Raw genomic sequence first — 17,801 nt, 5'->3', positions numbered from 1 at the left:
TTTCCAAGAAAATCTGAGCTCTTGCTTTAGTAGCTCTTGATTCTCTGAGGAAGGAGCAGATGTGGTTCTTGCCCTCCTGGACTTGGCGTGCTTACCAAGGAGGTAGACAGTAAATAAACTCACAGACAAGAGCAAGAACATGTCTGATGATAGTGCTGTGGAGAAAATAAAACAGGCCTGCAATGCAGAGTGCCGGGGAAGGCTGGGGCCTGGGAAGACTTCCCTGGGGTGACATTCGACTTTGGAAGGAACCAGCAAGCGGTGAGCTGGGAAAGAGGCACCCCAAGCAGAGGGAACAGCAGGTATAGAACCCTGGGATGGGGATGAGTGCTCAAGACAAGGGAAGAAGGGGTTGAAAGAAAGGTGGAGGATGGGTGCTTCAGCTGCCTGGGCTCCCCTGACCCCAGTCAGGAACTCACTCCCCACCCCCCAACCCTTAGCAACAGGCTGTTTTGCAGACATCTTGGAAACATTTTATTTTCCAGTGAACCAACCCCTCTCCCCACCTACTGCCACCCACGAAAGCTTGGCAAGGTATCTAGATCAAAGTTCTTATTGGGCTGGTAATTTATGGGCCCCTTCCCCTCTTCAAGATGTTCTTTAATGATCCCACTATCCCATTTAATCCTTTCCTGCCGGTCGCCCCCGCGGGTCTCGATGGGCAGGTAGATTAAAACATTTTTCCCCCTTGTGGCAATTTACAGCGCGCAGGCCCCGCTCATCTTGTGACCCGGCGCGCGCTGAACTTGGCGAGATGGCCCTGCAGAGTTCACTCGGATGTCACGGTCCGGCCTGCAGGGGTCACAGGCGGGTCAGGCCGGAGGATTGGGACTGGGCCCCAGGTCACGCCCCCCGCTCGCCAGCTTTGCTCACCGGCCGGAGGCACTGTCCAGAAAGGGGCGGGCCAGGGATTTCTGAGAATTACCTCCAGCGCGTCTCGACCCGGTTCCAGCCGGTGCCCCCGAAGTCGTCTGTCACTGTTTACAGTTGTGAAATAGTTAGAAGAAATAACAGTGAGAGAGACCATTCCCTAGAGCCTCTGAAACGCCAAGTAGGTTTACGGAGAAACGCCGACTCTCCGAAACACATCCTGGGGCGACCCAGGCTTGGAGCGTTTCGGCGAGTGTGCGGTCCCTGCGACTCCGCAGACACTTCCCGACCCTCCGGGTTTGGGGACCACCGCGGGAGGGCTGCGTATTTAACAGCTGTCAGGATCGAAGTGTATTCCATCCCCAAGGGACGCTTTCCAATCAGTGAGGCGTGCTCCTGGGAGAACCGGGTCTTCAGTTTTAAACAAACGTATATCATTGCTTCGTTTTAGGCGCGACTGGAGGGTTCATCGCTCAAATCAAGGGGGCGTGTGGCCCTGACTGGTCCGAGGCAGTTCGGACCCAGTCCCACTGGCTCGACCAGGCGGGAAGCAGGGAGCGCACGTGCGCTTCCCGCAGTGTCCGAGCTCCAGGCATTGGCTGCAGGAGCAGCCGATTGTATAGCTGGGCGAAGGCCAGAAGACTCACTTCCCAGTACGGATTCCCTCAACACTCTTCTTATCAGCGGCCGGCAGAGGCCTGAGTTTAGGACCCAGCCCCCCTCTCGCCTGGGTGGCTTTCTGCCCGGTGGGAGCTGGGAGAGCGGAGGATGGCTCCAGTGCCCGGAGCCCAGGTCACCTTGGTAACGTAGCCTAGCGTGCCTGGAGCTGGGAGGAGTATTTGCAACCAGAAGCCCCTTTTGGAAACTCACAACTTCCCCGTGGTGTAGAGGGGTCAGGAATGATCACCTCCATATTAAGGAGGAGGAAACAGCCGCAAGGATGTGCGGTGACTTGCCCAAGGTCATTCAAGTAGAGATGGAGCCGGGACTCAGAGCCCGGACTCCGGGCTTTCCATCCATCCTCCATCTCGGTGTCCTTATCCTGCCAGGGCTAAGGACCCTCTTCCCCTCTGCCTAGCTGGAGCTGCTAACCCCAGGACCCTCGGAATCCGGCCGGCTGTGGCAGGATCGCAGAGCTCTGGTTGCCGCCGAACCGCGGATGAATTGCCACCGCGGTCCCCCACTGGGGGCCCAGAGTTAGGGCTCAGACTTGTGCAGGGCTGCACCTGGAGTCCTGAGGATCTGGAGCCCCTCTTGTACCTTAAGTAGGGCTTTCCAAGACTTCATGAGTGTGGACCTCCTTGAGGGGTTTGGGGAGCTGGCAATCTATGGTCAGCCGGTCACGACTTCCTGCGACTCTCATTGGGTTCTGGCCCTGGTCTCTTCTGCGGGATCTTTGGAAGAATCCGGAGGCCTGCGTTTTGCTCTGCGTTCTGGGCCTCAGTTTCCCCACCTGTGGGAAGAGGAAGCTGGACGATCTCTGAATGCACTTCCCTTTGCTTCCCCAGCAGGTGGAAGGGGGCCCACACGGCGCCTGTAAACGGAAAGCCAGTGCAGGCAGCTCTGGTCTGGGACCGCCCGTCGGACCCGGCGGGAGGGATTCCAAAGAGACCGCCAGGAAGCCCAGGGCTTGGAGTTCCCGCTCCCCAGAGCCTGGGTCGGCCCCTGCCACCGTCCCAGAGCCCCGCACAACTTGTATGGGCGAAGCAGGCTGCTCCTAGCCCCGCACCCCAGGAGGCGCGCTCCGAGGGAAGCCGCCACCGCGCCGCCTCTGCCTCTGCGCGGAACAAACGGTTAAAGATTTTGGGCAGCGCCTCGAGGGGGGAGGAGCCAGGGGCCCAATCCGCAATTAAAGATGAACTTTGGGTGAACTAATTTGTCTAAGGTAACGTGGGCAGCAACCTGGGCCGCCTATAAAGCGGGCGCGCGGCAGGTTCGGAGCTCTGGCGACGGCGGCAGGTGGCGCGGGAGGTCGCGGCGCGCCATGGGGCTCCCAGCACTGCTGGCCAGTGCTCTCTGCACCTTCGTGCTACCGCTGCTGCTCTTCCTGGCAGCGATCAAACTCTGGGACCTGTACTGCGTGAGCAGCCGGGACCGCAGCTGCGCCCTCCCGTTGCCCCCCGGAACTATGGGCTTCCCCTTCTTTGGGGAAACTTTGCAGATGGTGCTTCAGGTAAGGGAGATAGGGGCGGGACAGGACGATTCCCCGGAGCCCCGGAGCCCCAGAGCCCGACTCGGCTCCAGGCTTCCACTGAAGCCGGGGTAGGCGGCCCCGGGAGGGAGGTGACTGAGGCTAGGATCAGTACTAGCCGGAGGCTCGGCGCTCCGTGGCGCCCCCTCACTCCCGCCTCTCTCCTCCGCTTTCCTCTCGCAGCGAAGGAAGTTCCTGCAGATGAAGCGCAGGAAATACGGCTTCATCTACAAGACACATCTGTTCGGTCGGCCCACGGTGCGGGTGATGGGAGCGGACAACGTGCGGCGCATCTTGCTCGGGGAGCACCGGCTGGTGTCAGTCCACTGGCCCGCGTCTGTGCGCACCATCCTGGGCTCCGGCTGCCTCTCCAACCTGCACGACTCCTTGCACAAGCAGCGCAAGAAGGTGAGGGCGGGGTGGCGGCGCCTGGGCAGGAAGGGGGACCCGATTCGCGTGAGGGGTTCAGGCAAATAGGTGCTGGGCGAGCGCCAGCTGCATAAGGCGTCGGCTAGGGACCCTCTCAAACCCAGTGTAGCTTTCCCAGCCGGGAAGTGCCTTGGGTCTGGTGGGGTTGTGGGTGTCCGGAAGGGGGCCCTGGAAGGCGAGAGGGGCGGGTGGGGCCCGGTTTTCACACTCTTCCCTCCTCGGAGCTCAGGTGATTATGCGGGCCTTCAGCCGCGAGGCGCTCCAGTGCTACGTGCCAGTGATCGCCGAGGAAGTGGGCAATTGCCTGGAGCAGTGGCTGAGCTGCGGCGAGCGCGGCCTCCTAGTCTACCCGCAGGTGAAGCGCCTTATGTTCCGCATCGCTATGCGCATCCTGATGGGCTGCGAGTCCCGGCTGGCGAGCGGCGGGGAAGCAGAGCAGCAGCTGGTAGAGGCCTTCGAGGAAATGACCCGCAATCTCTTCTCGTTGCCCATAGACGTGCCCTTCAGCGGGCTGTACCGGGTAAGGGCGGCATGTAGGGTGCGGAGCTAGGGGCTCCGGCGGCGCGGGGTCCGGGCTTCTGCTCACCGCCGTGCGCTCTCTGCGCTCAGGGACTGAAGGCGCGGAACCTCATCCACGCGCGCATCGAGGAGAACATTCGCGCCAAGATCTGCGGGCTGCGGGCGGCCGAGGCGGACGGGGGCTACAAAGATGCGCTGCAGCTGTTGATCGAGCACTCGTGGGAGAGGGGAGAGAGGCTGGACATGCAGGCGAGTGGCAGCTTCAGGAGAGGAACGGCGGAGTTTGATCCCCTGGCTTTCCAAGCGCAGTTCCTGGGGTCCCCAAAGTGCCCGCCTGGGGCCCAGGTCCCCAGAGTGGGAAGCCCGCCCAGACCCCAGGGATGGGACACAGAGGTTGAGACACCTGGTCCGCGGAGCTTCGGATAGGGGAGAGGCTTCGTCCCCTATCCCTTCCAGGTTTTAAAGGGAAAGTTGGAATTTGCAAGATGTAAATAAAGAATGTTGGGTGATTATAATACAACCAAGGCTTTAATTTAAGAGTTCCTGGGAGGGTGGGATCTTACTGGCCTTCCTGCTCTAGCTGAACTAAAGGGTCTTAGCATTTTGTTTAAATGGATTTTCTGTCAGCACACTTTCAGCCCTTCTCATCTTCCCTCCAGAACTCTCAGTTCTATTCTGAGTAGTCGCTCTGTAAAATTGCATGCAGACTTGTCAAAACGTTCATCTTAATCCACTCTTAGGCACTAAAGCAGTCTTCAACTGAGCTCCTCTTTGGAGGACACGAAACCACAGCCAGTGCAGCTACATCTCTGATCACTTACCTGGGGCTCTACCCACATGTCCTCCAGAAAGTCCGAGTGGAGCTGAAGAGTAAGGTAGGGGAACTGAGGTGGGGTAGGATTACCTTAAGAAACTCAGCTACTCTCTAGCCAGCTTCCCAAAAGGTAGGTGTGCTTTCCCAATAAAAAAGAAGGAATCTTGAGCTGTGATCCCACTCGGGCAGGGTTCAGCCTTGTACTTCTACCTCTTCTCCACGTTTTGCAGAACCTTGGAGATTTTCAGATAGGTTCCACTTTCTTGGATTTGTGTGTTCAAGGGCATGAATGGGGAACTCCTGGGGGACGGTGGTGGCAGCCAGGAGTGGTGGTGGTGATTGGGGGAGGGGGAGAAACTTGGTGGTTCTAACTGGTGAGCAGCATTCTCTTGGAATTGTAAACAGATAGTGGACTTGGGCCCAGGGGTGGAGGCAAATGGTAACTAGCTGCTCCCTGTTTCCCCCTCACACTTTCCCATCATGAGGCCCTTTGGGTCCAGCCGCTACTTAAGCCCTGTTTACGTCTGCTGGGCTGATTTTATTGGAGCACAGAATAACCGTTCACCTCTGTGTGACTGTTTTGATAGGGTTTACTTTGCAAGGGCAATCAAGACAACAAGTTGGACATGGAAATTTTGGAACAGCTTAAATACACTGGGTGTGTTATTAAAGAGACCCTTCGACTGAATCCCCCAGTTCCAGGAGGGTTTCGGGTTGCCCTTAAGACTTTTGAATTAAATGTAAGTTAAAAGTTCTCTCCCTCCCACCCTTACCTTTTGTGTTGTAGTTTTAAATCTCCCTTTGTTTCTCTGTCCTTTGACTTAAATTTCTTAGGCTTTTGATAACATTGTCCTGCCTCTGAATGTCTGTCTATCTGTCTCTCTGTTTCTCTCTCCACCTCCCCCTCCTCCTTTCTTTCAGCTCATAACTCCTCCAAGGATATCAGTGATAGATTTTTTTCCTGTTGAAGGTTGAATTCCAGTTTGTCAGTCCTTTGGACTTCATAATCTTTTGCAGGGATACCAGATTCCCAAGGGCTGGAATGTTATCTACAGTATCTGTGATACTCACGATGTCGCCGATATCTTCACCAACAAGGAGGAATTCAATCCTGACCGCTTTCTGCTGCCTCACCCGGAGGATGCATCCAGGTTCAGCTTCATTCCATTTGGAGGAGGCCTTAGGAGCTGTGTAGGGAAAGAGTTCGCAAAAATTCTTCTCAAAATATTTACAGTGGAGCTGGCCAGGCATTGTGACTGGCAGCTTCTAAATGGACCTCCTACAATGAAAACGAGTCCCACCGTGTATCCTGTGGATGATCTCCCGGCAAGGTTCACCCGTTTCCAGGGGGAAATCTGATGGGCAGGAATGCCCAGACCTCAGACTTATTTGAAGAGTACATATGCGTTTTTATCTAGTGTCATGTTGATTTTATTATATTTAATTTCTAAATGTATATTATAATATTTATGTGTCTCTTCTACAGTACCACAGTCTTTAAATATTAAAATAATGAACTGGATAGTTTACAAATAAAGTAAAATCTGAAGGTGCTTGTGTTGCGTTTAATATTCCTGTGGGGGGAAACTCACCGGTTTTATATTTGTATATTTAACCAGATTTCTAAATGTCTACATTCATGCCTTTATTTGTCATCTGTACATATCTATTTTCTGGGAGGAAGAAACTTTAGCTGTTTTTTTCTCTTAACAGTTATTAGAAAGCATATATTATATGTGTGTGAGTTAGTCTAAAGGTAATTTTGTTAAGTTTCTGATGATAATTTAGATTCTCTATTTGGAAAATCTATCAAAGTTAATTAAGAATTTGGGGAGGGGTTTGCTTTACTTTAGGGAAAGCTGAATTTGAAAGGAGAACACTTTGAGAAGATCATCTAATATAACACCTTCAGCCATAAACTTAGTATGTTTAATAAACATAATAAATCTATGGTGTCGCACAGTGTCAGAACTGTTTTCTGAAATTAAAGTTTTAGGTAAGACAAAGTTATTGACTAAAATGAGACCCCAAATCACTGGCGTGTTTCCTTTACTCTGAAGTTGCATATGAAAACAGTATTGGAAAAGGCCAATCTCTGGTTTAGATAAGCGAGTCCAGGTTTTCTTTATTGAAAATAAGGCAGGAGGAGTAGATTTAACAAACTGACAGATAAAGTTTTTATCTATGCCAGGCAATAGGGTGTGAGCCTGACATGACTGATAAAATGGCCCAGTCATGACCCTGTGAACCTTGGCTAACCTCTGTGAAAGCGCAGTTTTGTCACATTTCTGACCCTGGCATAGCCATGTTCTGAACTGAAGGCCAGACTCTCAATCCAGAAAGGTTAGCCCAGTGACTTGCTTATGCAAGCACATTTTCAGTTTTGAAATGGCACAATCTGCTTACTGAACCTCTGATGGCTTGTAGGTTTTGGACTTTAAATTTTTCATTACAGTTTTAGAATTTGGCAATACTGCAGAAAAACTAGGTGGTCTAAATAGGTGTTTGAAAAGGGTTCTGACTACTATGAGAATTACATGTTCTACCTGACTTTAGTTTTTTAGGTGGAACTTGGGTTGTAACTTAAGGTTGGAATCCTCTGTTTTTTAAGGGGTGTTTACAGAATAATTTATAATACCTTATAATAACCTTATAAATGCCTTTTTTTTTAATGAGAAATTACAGGCTTATTTTATTTTCAGCTAAAGCTTTAGAGTACTGTGGTGTACAAAGCTGGCCCTCCTCCCCCACATAACATTTGCCCTGGATCATTCCAGTTAGGAGCACACTAGCCTGAGGACATTATTTCGGATAATTTATACAAGGTCAATTTTTAAGGGTTTCAATACTTTTCTTTTTGCCAGAGGACAGTCAGTGTTTCAAAACCCTGTCTTCGGTGACACCGTGACCGCGTGTCTCTATGAGCATAGTGCAGAAGGAAATCTGAGCTATTTTAGCATATAATTTAATTTTTGAAATCCACCTATATTTTTTATCCGGAGAGCTCTGAGGAAAGTGCTTCTGGCTTGCATCTCCCAGGGCTACACTTAGCTTAATTAGACTCATCGATTACAGAGTAGTGCGGAATTTATCTCGAAAATACGTTAAAAACACAATCTTTGATAATGCGCTTAGTGCTGAGTAAAGGCAGTTTCAACGTGTGTCCGTGCGAGGCAGAATCAATGTTTGTGGCTGCCATGTGGACATTAGATGGGCCCTGGTCACAATGTCTGGGGCAAGCATGTTCTACGGCCCAGCCTCCTCTGGGTCAGCGTTCACGCATCACCCAGTGGAGAAGTGTTTCAGGAGGAGGCCACTCTTCCAGATTTAGATTTGGCCAATGTTGTGGAAGGACGGGAGACCACTATGAGAAAAGACTCTTTGGGGCCCCCAGGGGCCTGGCACTGTGATGGAGGGTGCTGTGCCCTCCTGGGCCTTGGGTAGACCTGCCAAGCGGGTCAAGTTGGTGGCCTCCGTCTCCCCTTCCACACGTACCCCTTGCCCTGGCTGCCTCCCATCCCCCCTTCTCTTCAGTCAGGGGTGTGGTGCCACCAAGGACAGAGCATTGTCAGGACTGGCGTATGAAGGCATCCAGCTTAGTCCATAAAGCACCAGCATTCAGAGGGATTGTAGTCTTCACCCAGCTTAGCCCTGGGAGGCCCAGAGAGAGACTGTGATTTGCCTGGGGCCACCCAGGGAGTGGCAGAACCAGGAAAGGCCTCCTGCTGCTTTTTTCTTCTTCTTTCTTTTTTTTCCAACATCTAATAACACCTGCCTGATTTGTCTCCAATTTTCTGTTGCCAGACAACCCAGCAGTCTCCACATCCTAACTTCCCTTCATGTCCCCTGCCACCACTCCCCTGCCCTGTGACACTCCAGAGATCAATTCTTTTGCAGGCAACTGGGGAAATGGGAGCAGCGACAGGAAGCGGCTGCTCCCCCGCAGACCCCTCATCTCCTAGGTTTCAGGGTGCTTTTTGTACCTTGCCACCCCCCAGAGGTCCACAAGGGGGCGGGCTTCTCCCTTCTATGCCAAGCTCAGCGACCAGTGGTTTCCCCACCAGTGTCCATGAAATCTAGGGTCCACAGACTCTGGCCCAGGGCCTGCTTTTACCCCAGACAGTGAGAAGCTACAATCACCCAGGGCTTAGCAAATACTCAGCCTCAGGCCTGGTCATGGCTTCCCGGCCCCTCTGGAAGAGTCACCCCAGGCGGGGTTGATCTGGACCGTCTTTTAGCTTCTGAAGTAGCCACCATCCACTGTGTCTCTGTGGCTCTGGTTTTGAGCGTTGCCCACGTACTGCTCATGACTTGACCTATGTTGCTTTCACTCTCCCTGGAAAATGGCTCTCGGTTTTTAGGGAGTGGGGCCCATGTTTTTCGAAGGACATGTGCGTACTAGTCAGGGTTCAGACGACCCTCCCCAGGTCCAGGAGCCGCCCCACAGAAGCACTGTGAGAGGAACTAGGAATGTTTAGAGAGGTGGTGGAGGCCCCACCTTCCAATAGTTAAAGTGCTGCTGTAGTAAATGCGGGTTCAGACCTGTTCTGAAGGACAGAACATGCACTGAGGAGGGTAAGCGAGAAGGAAGGAAATGTTAGCATCATATAAGGAAAACACTTTGAGGCAACTAGAGCCCTCTGGTGATGACACAGCCAATAACCTAAGTCCCTCTGCAACTTTTTTTGTACCTTGCCACCCTGGATTTCATGGACACTGGTGGGGAAACCACTGGTCGCTGAGCTTGGCATAGAAGGGAGACAGCAGCTCCTGTCAATTGAGGCATCCAAACTGAAGCCAGATAACCAAGCGGCCATAAGGATTCTGACACAGAGGGAGAGGCTGGGTTACACAACTCCCAAATTCCCTTACAAAATTCAAGAATTGTGATTCTCTGAGACTTGATTCTGTATTAATTCAACCGCTCAGATACTCACTTTACTTTGAAATGCACGTTAACTCCAATCTAGGGAGACGGGACGTCCTGACATCCTCTTCCAGAGGCATTCAGCAGTCCTTGGTGATCATTCTGTCAAAGCTCCAAGCCAAATGTGGACGTGGGACCCAGGGAGTCTGATGTGTGTCTTCACAGAGACGCTGAATCCCTGCGTTGATCGCTGGGAGACCTCTCTCCTGCCTTGTGACCTGTTGCTTGCAGGTCCAGGTCCTGTGTCTGCTCCTGCAGCCCCTACACCTCTCCCAGCTGTGCCATGCTGACCGTCCTCTTGACCTGGCTTCTGGGGCAATGCCCTGAGACGTTCCCCAGAGCTCCCTGAAAAGCTACTCAGAGGCAGGAGCTGTGTCTCATCGTTGGAATCTCGTAAATTCATTCTCATGTACTTCCCTGCCCTCCCCCAGAACACACTCACACATAAGAGGTGTTCTTTGGGAGAGAATGTTTCTTGGGGCCAATCGACGCCATTCACCTTATGTCTCTCCAGCTTTGCGGTGCCATGTTTCTCTTTGAAAAGTGAAACTTTCTTCCTTGGAAAATCTCAGCAGCCGGAAGCTTACACGGCTGTGGTTTAACAGCATGTCACATTCCTGAAACCGATGCTCCATGGGTATTTGGCCAAACAAGCTTTCCTTCTTTTGAAGTAGAGTCAACTCGAGTTAGAACCCTGGGACAGAGTGGAAACTTAGCCCTGGATTACGAGGTGGGTTTTCTGGGTGAGAGTTATCATGTTGCAATATTCATAACCATGCACCGCAGCACAGAAGCTGACCCACAGCTTACGAGTTCTCACCACTGCCAAACCCCTCCCTAGTCTATCGAGGGGTCAGAAATCTACTCACTCATCTCTGACCACAGATGCTTCAAGTATTTTATCTGGTCACTAACAGATTTATTTAACTCAAATGCTTTGTGAAAAGAGGACAAGGTACTTCGCTTACAACAGACATTTGACAAAACATGTTGATTGATTCATTAAGTACAGCCATACCATCCAACATAACAGTGATTTATTTAATGATAGAGGAGGGGATTTGGTATTTTGATACAGAAAATTCATTTAATCGTCAATTAGTCACAGACTTTTAGAGCTGGAAGGGAGATTATGGATAGATCATCCGAGCCCCTCAGTTTACAGCCGGGAAATCTGAGGCTCTAAGAAATTTAAGGCCACAACAGAGAATCAGGACTGGCAGTCCAGTGTCTGGTACATTGTAGCATTAGTCTTCAATTAAAAAAAACATATTGTTTATTTATATACATGACAGGAATAAAGGGCAGGTGAGCAGATTATTTGAGACTAAATTGCTTACAGGTTCTTGCTTCTCACTGGGCCTCTGAGAGAACCTGGGTACAGATTGCAGGCATTTCTGGTGCGGATGGGGGCTGGGTCTGCGTGTTGGTAGAGCTGGACCCTCAGACAATTTAAATTTCTTCTACTGAACAGCCGAAAATGATTTCTGTTATGGGTTAAATTGTATCCCTCTTCCCGGAAAAAAAAAATGCTGAAGTTCTAACCCTCAGTACATCAGAATGTGACCTTATTTGGAAATAGGGTCCTTACGGAGGTAATCAAGTTAAAATGAGGTCTTCAGCTGTTTCCTCATCCAATTTGATTGGAGTCCTTATAAGAAGGGGAAATTGGGACACAGGGAGACGCACACAGAGGGGAGATGATGTGAAGACACGCATGGAGAATGCCATGTGAAGATGGAGGACTGGAGTGATGTTATCTGCAGCCTAAGGAATGCTGAAGATTCCTGACAAGCCTCCAGAAGCTAGGAAGAGTCAAGGAAGGAGTCCCCTGCAGGTTTCAGAGGGAGCCCACTTCAGACTTCTAGACAAGAACTGTGAGACTTCATTTCAGCCTCCTAGACAACAGCTGCCTCCGGAACTGTGAGACAATCAATTTTTGTTGTTCTAAGCCACCTAGGTTGTAGTACTTTTAAAAATGGCAGCCCTAGAAAACTAACACAGTTTTCAAAGGCAAGAAACCTTATTTGTGAGAAACAATGGTTCTCAATGTTAGCCGGCATCAGAATCCCCTGGAGGGCTTGCTGAAATACAAATTACTGGGCTTCACCCCCGAGTTTCTAGATTGACCCAAGAATTTGCATTTCTAGCTAGTCCCCAGGTGAGGCTGATGCTGCTGGTGCCAGGACCACGCTTTGAGAACCACCGACAAAAAGGTTTCTGATCTCTAAGTCGAGAATCACAGACTCACGGGTGCCAGGAGGTGATTTCACAAGTGATATGAACCAGGGAGAGAAACAGCTGGGGGAGGTGGGTGTGCTAATGCAGGGCAATACCAGTCCACTCTAAAGGGGCAGGTGCTGCTCAGTCTGGCCTATCCTTGAACTGTAGGAATGAAAGCTCTTCCAATTTTTCAGGAGGTGCTAGAAATTCAGATTTGCATGGGAACATCCTGATGTTTAGATGTTCGTTACTAATTCACATTAAAGAAAAATGTGCAGGCATATGTTTGAAATGGATGGCCAACGGGGACCTACTGTGTAGAACAGGGAACTCTGCTCAGTGTTATGTGGCAGCCTGGATGGGAGGGGAGTTTGGGGGGGAGAATGGATACATGTATATGCATGGCTGAGTCCCTTTGCTGTGCACCTGAAACCATCACAACATTGTTAATCGGCTATACTCCAATATAAAATAAAAAGTTAAAAAAAAAAAGTGCAGGCAGAATACAACTTGTTTCTGGCCCTGATGGTTGCCAGTTTGCAACATCTTTGGTCTTTGATCCTTGAGAAGTTTTCAGAGTGCTTGATTGAGAATGGCTTGACTGTGGTTCTGTCTCAGAGTCTCTCATAGGGTTGCAGCTAAGATGTTGGCTGGGGCTGTGTCACTTGAAGGCTTAGCTGAAGCTGGAAGATCCACTTCCAAGATGGTTCCCTCACAGGGCTGTTGGCAGAAGGTCTCAGTATCCTGCTATATGAATCTCTCCTAGGACTGCTTGGGCATCCTCACAACATGGCAGCTGACCTCCTTCAGAGCAAGTGGTCTAACAAAGCAGCAAGACAATACTGAAGCCTCAGTATTTTTCATGACCTGGCCTTGGAAGTCACACTCCATTTCCACAATACCCTGTTGGTTACACAGTTTAGCCCTATTCATTGTAGGAGGGAGCCACATAAGGATGTGAATACAAGGAGGTGAGGACCATTGGGGGCCATCTTGGAGGCTGGCTACTATACTCAGTTTTTGAGTCTTTTCCTGCTCTCTCTTAGAAGCATTTTCATCTCTTTTCTGGGCAGTGCTTGATTTCTAATATTTTCTTGGTGACCCATCACCTATGGGAACTTACAACTGCCATCAGAAAAACTCTATTACAGCATTTCTCAGCTTCACAGAGTCTGGGGTCATGTGCGCCAAAGCTGCAAGTTGGAGACCCTTGGGTAGAGCCTCAGAGTGGGCGTTTAAGTCCTTCTGTTTGCCAAAGTCTCCAACCAGCCCGCTTCATTCATTTATATTACTTTTCAGGCCTCTGAGTTATCTGACCCTGCTCTAATCCAACTGTTCTGTTTCCTAGTACTCAGGACTTTCAGTGCAAAACTGAATCGTCCTGGGAGAAGTCAGATGGTTGGTCACCCTAATCAACCACATTATTTGAAAAATGAGGAAAATTCAGTTCAGACAGCAGATGTGAATTGATTAGGTCCTTACAACTCAAAGTACAGTCCATAGACCAGCAGTATCTGCATCACCTCATTGCTTGTTAGAGATGCAACATCTCAGACCCCACCCTAGAACTGCTGAATCAATCTGCAGTTTAACAAAAGTCCCAGGTGATTCTTGTGCACATTGCAGTCTAGGACTCTCTGAATAGGAGCAAAACCTGAACTTGGGCTCTCTGAGGATTCAGATTTGCTGTCCATGTGGGTGAAATAGATCTGACAATGACCCACTTGTGCTGTGGTAATCTGACCTTGATGTACACATCTTATTTTTTATTTCTTGCCTCCCAGATTCCCCAAAACGAAGGGCATCTAAAATTTCATTGTTGGAAGGAACCTAAAGTTCCCAATTCTCACCTGGGTTTGAGTAGTGGTTTTCATAAATCACTTTTCACAGTTGAAATTCCTCCCCCTTGCTCAAACAAAATGCCATAAAAACGCAGATTAGGGGAGATTTCTGGGCATTTAGGTTATTTCCAGTTTCTGATACTCCAAGCAACTTGCAATCAGTAAGTAACCTTGTTTGTGCAGCCTTATATACAAACTAGTGCTTTATTTCTGTAGGATTGAGTCCTGAAAGTGAGGCTGCTGGGTCAATGAGAACGTGCATTTAAAACTGTAATGGAGAGCCAGAAAAGGTGTCTATATGAAGAGGAATGTTTGAAAAAACAGTGGTTCATTTATGTTATGGAAAGTTATGGAGCCATAATAGGGCACATATGATAGACTTCCATTGACCTTGAGGGATGACTACGATGTACAGTTAAGTAGGGAGAAAAAGTTGCAGAGGGACTTAGGTTATTGGCTGGGAAATTAAGGGGGATATTTTGCAAAGAGATGAATCACACTTTCTGAGTACATTTATGGATGCTTCTTTTTTTTTTTTTTCCTAAATATTTCAGCTTACTTTTTTTTTTTTTAAACTTTGGGTTTATTTATTTAATTAATTTATTTATTTATGGCTGTGTTGGGTCTTCGTTTCTGTGCGAGGGCTCTCTCCAGTTGTGGCAAGTGGGGGCCACCCTTCATCGCGGTGCGCTGGCCTCTCACTATCGCGGCCTCTCTTGTTGCGGAGCACAGGCTCCAGACACGCAGGCTCAGTAATTGTGGCTCACGGGCCTAGTTGCTCCGCGGCATGTGGGATCTTCCCAGACCAGGGCTCGAACCCGTGTCCCCTGCACTGGCAGGCAGACTCTCAACCACTGCGCCACCAGGGAAGCCCTGGATGCTTCTTCTGGTTGTAAAGAATATGTGTTGATTTTGTAATTAATTTTAGGAGAGAGAAAAAGTGAAGGTGCTGTGGGTGAAGTGAATGATGCTCTAGAGGTCAGCCCTCAGTCTCCCTTCCCCTCGGACCCTTCCCCCCTCCAACCTTCCCCACTCTCTCTCAGAAACCACCTCCCAGTTGCAAGCACCCCATTGGCTGAGCCCATTCACATGCCCACGTACCGGCTGCCAATTGCAGAGAGAGGGGTTGTCTGACCTCCTTTAATCCCAGGGGCCTTCGAGGCCCACCTACCTCGGGATAACCTCCAAATAGGAGGTGTGTCCTAATACAGCTTCGTCCCTAATCAGCAGCTAAAGTGGAAACTCTTACAACACTAGCCTTTTGAAAACCTCTGTGCGGTTCGGGAAGCAGTTTTGAGTTAATTAACCTTATTTTCATAGAGTGCAAAGAAAAGTAACAGCCAGACTTCATTGAGCATTTACTATATGTGCTAAGTATTTCACATTGTCTCATTTAATTCTCAGGACATTTCCATGATGCAAGTACAGTTTTTTTGTTTTTTAAAATTAATTAATTAATTTTTGGCTGTGTTGGGTCTTCGTTTCTGCGCGAGGGCTTTCTCTAGTTGTGGCAAGCGGGGGCCACTCTTCATCGCGGTGCGCGGGCCTCTCACTATCGCGGCATCTCTTGTTGCGGAGCACAGGCTCCAGACGCGCAGGTCCCAGTTGCTCCGCGGCATGTGGGATCTTCCCAGGCCAGGGCTCGAACCCGTGTCCCCTGCATTGGCAGGCAGATTCTCAACCACTGCGCCACCAGGGAAGCCCACAAGTACACTTTTTAATACACCTTTTACAAATGGAGCTATTGAGGCACAGAATGGTTATGTAACTTGCCCGGAGCCACACAGCCAGTAAGTAGTGGAGTCAGGATTTGAACCCAGGCTGTCTGAGTAAAAGGTTCTAATCATTACATTATATTGCCTACAGGTTTATGGTACTTGGAAGGGGCACTGATTTTATCTGGAATAATAGTGATTCTTATTGTCACTGAATGCTTAGTACGTGCCAGGCACTGTCCTAACTTCTATATATGAATTAATTTAATCCTCACAACAACCCAAATGAGAAAACTGAAACTTGGAGATGTTAGCAACTCATCCAGAGTCCCTTAGCTCCATTCCCCAACCCTCCAAGGTCTCCGTCTGGCACAGTCAGGGGTCCAGCTCAGAGGGTCTGTCTCCAGAGCCCACACACTCAGCTCAACACTCCAGAGCCATCTGTCCCTTTAGTCATCAACACACCAACACACCTTTTCTTCTCTATTGATCTGAAAGCAGTTCTCTTGAGAGATACAGAACTTTGGGCAATTGTCAGGATAACTTGGCGGAAGCTATGGGTTTTATTTCAATTTTCCATTCTGTTTTGATATTGAGGATCTGGCCCTAAGCTGATGTCAGCTAAAATAATTTAAATTAAACCTGATCACTGTCATTTGTGAGGATTTGTTGGGAAGAAATCTAAAAAGACAAAGGATGTGTGTGTGTGTGTGTGCATGCGCACACACGCGTATGATTGTGCAGTCCTAAATTTCCATCTTTAAAGAGATGATGGGAAAGAATAAGAAGGGGAAAAGAGATCAATAACATTTTCATGTTAAATTGTTACACATATAAAGATATGGCTCTTTTGCGGGGGGATTTATTCTTAAGAGGGAATGTGTTTCTCCAAGTGAAAATACAGTTTATCCTCAATATGAATTGAAAATCCTTCCAAAAACAGAGTGAGATGGAAGGATAATGCCTAATGGGAATGAGTTTTGTCTACTTTGTTTTATAAAAACTTCCTGAGACAAGCTTTAAAAAATCATAATTATTTTTAAAAAGTCAGGTATCATCCTGATCTGAAAATTTTAGATAAATAAAAATAACCAGATCATTTTATACAATATCAACTTGGTTTAAGATGGGGGAAAATGGACACTCAATACTCTTGCGGCTGAATGATTGGAAGCAGAAAATTGCAGGGTGTCTTTGGCAAACTACAGATCTAGAAATCAGATTTGTCCCTAGAGGATAAACCACATCACGGAGAACTGGCCTGAAGAAGTGGGGGAAGAATTAACGTTTGTTTGGCACTTGCTAGGTGATTGATATTTACATATGTTACCAGAGTTCATCCTCAAGCTCAAGGAGGTAAAGTGACTTGTCCCAAGTTCCCCAGTTGGTAATTAGTTGTGAGTTTATTGGAGAAGTTCAGAGGAGAGGAAGTTAGGGCACAATTGGGTGTGTCAAGGACAAGGCAGAAGCCAGAGACATCTGGGTGGTGGATGTGCTTGGGCTCCGTGATGCTCTAGATCAGGGAATGAGGAGCTGCAGGAGCCCAAGCTTAATAGCAATGGTGACTGGGCACAGGTGAGGTTCCTGAGAGGGACGGGACCAGAAGCAGATGCTGGTTTGGGGAAGAGACAGGTGGGTGTGTGGGGTGGAGACCCACAGGACTCCAGGTGGACATGTCCCCAGGCAGGTGCTAGGTCTGCTTTTCAGGAGAGCTTGGCTTGTGGACACAAGTTTGGAGAGAGAGAATGCCGTTCAGTGGGCACGGTGTGTAGAGGTGTGCAGAAAGGGAGGGGGGCGAGTAGCTGGGGAGCCAGGATCTCTGAAACCAAGGGAGGAGAGAGACAGACTTTTGTGGTTGTATTTTTTCAAAGCTCTTCAGGAGGTAACTCCCAAGGGCACAGAGCAAGATGTAGGCCTGAGAGAGAGAGAGCTATAAAGGGAGGCTGAGACTTCTTTTTTCTTTTTTAAATGAAAGCTTCTTTCTTTCTTTCTTTCTTTAGTTTTGGCTGTGTTGGGTCTTCGTTTCTGTTCGAGGGCTTTCTCTAGTTGCGGCGAGCGGGGGCCACTCTTCATCGCGGTGCGCGGGCCTCTCACCATCGTGGCCTCTCTTGTTGCGGAGCACAGGCTCCAGACACGCAGGCTCAGTAGTTGTGGCTCACGGGCCTAGTTGCTCCGCGGCATGTGGGATCCTCCCAGACCAGGGCTCAAACCCGTGTCCCCTGCATTGGCAGGCAGATTCTCAACCACTGCGCCACCAGGGAAGCCCGTGAAG

General features: G+C 49.4%; 1 protein-coding gene across 1 annotated transcript; it reads left to right on the top strand.

Moving 5' to 3' along the window:
- The first annotated feature begins 2,601 nt into the window (after window positions 1-2,601).
- CYP26A1 (cytochrome P450 family 26 subfamily A member 1) lies at window positions 2,602-6,372 on the top strand. The gene is made up of 7 exons (XM_082423767.1): window positions 2,602-3,043; window positions 3,245-3,469; window positions 3,720-4,010; window positions 4,100-4,258; window positions 4,750-4,884; window positions 5,411-5,563; window positions 5,841-6,372. Exons 1-7 carry the CDS (start codon window positions 2,855-2,857, stop codon window positions 6,180-6,182), a joined length of 1,494 nt encoding a protein of 497 aa, XP_082279893.1. The 5' UTR covers window positions 2,602-2,854; the 3' UTR covers window positions 6,183-6,372.
- Window positions 6,373-17,801: the final 11,429 nt, after the last annotated feature.

This window comes from Balaenoptera physalus (assembly GCF_965194825.1).
Source record: "Balaenoptera physalus genome assembly, chromosome: 14".
NCBI classification, from domain to species: domain Eukaryota; kingdom Metazoa; phylum Chordata; class Mammalia; order Artiodactyla; family Balaenopteridae; genus Balaenoptera; species Balaenoptera physalus.
This window is presented reverse-complemented; position numbering and strand designations above follow the sequence as displayed.

Bases quoted from the DNA above. Each gene is read 5' to 3' on its own strand.
- CYP26A1 (XM_082423767.1), top strand. From the start codon at position 2,855: ATGGGGCTCCCAGCACTGCTGGCCAGTGCTCTCTGCACCTTCGTGCTA. The intron at 3,044-3,244 runs GTAAGGGAGATA...TTCCTCTCGCAG, and splicing joins CTTTGCAGATGGTGCTTCAG to CGAAGGAAGTTCCTGCAGAT. The intron at 3,470-3,719 runs GTGAGGGCGGGG...CTCGGAGCTCAG, and splicing joins TGCACAAGCAGCGCAAGAAG to GTGATTATGCGGGCCTTCAG.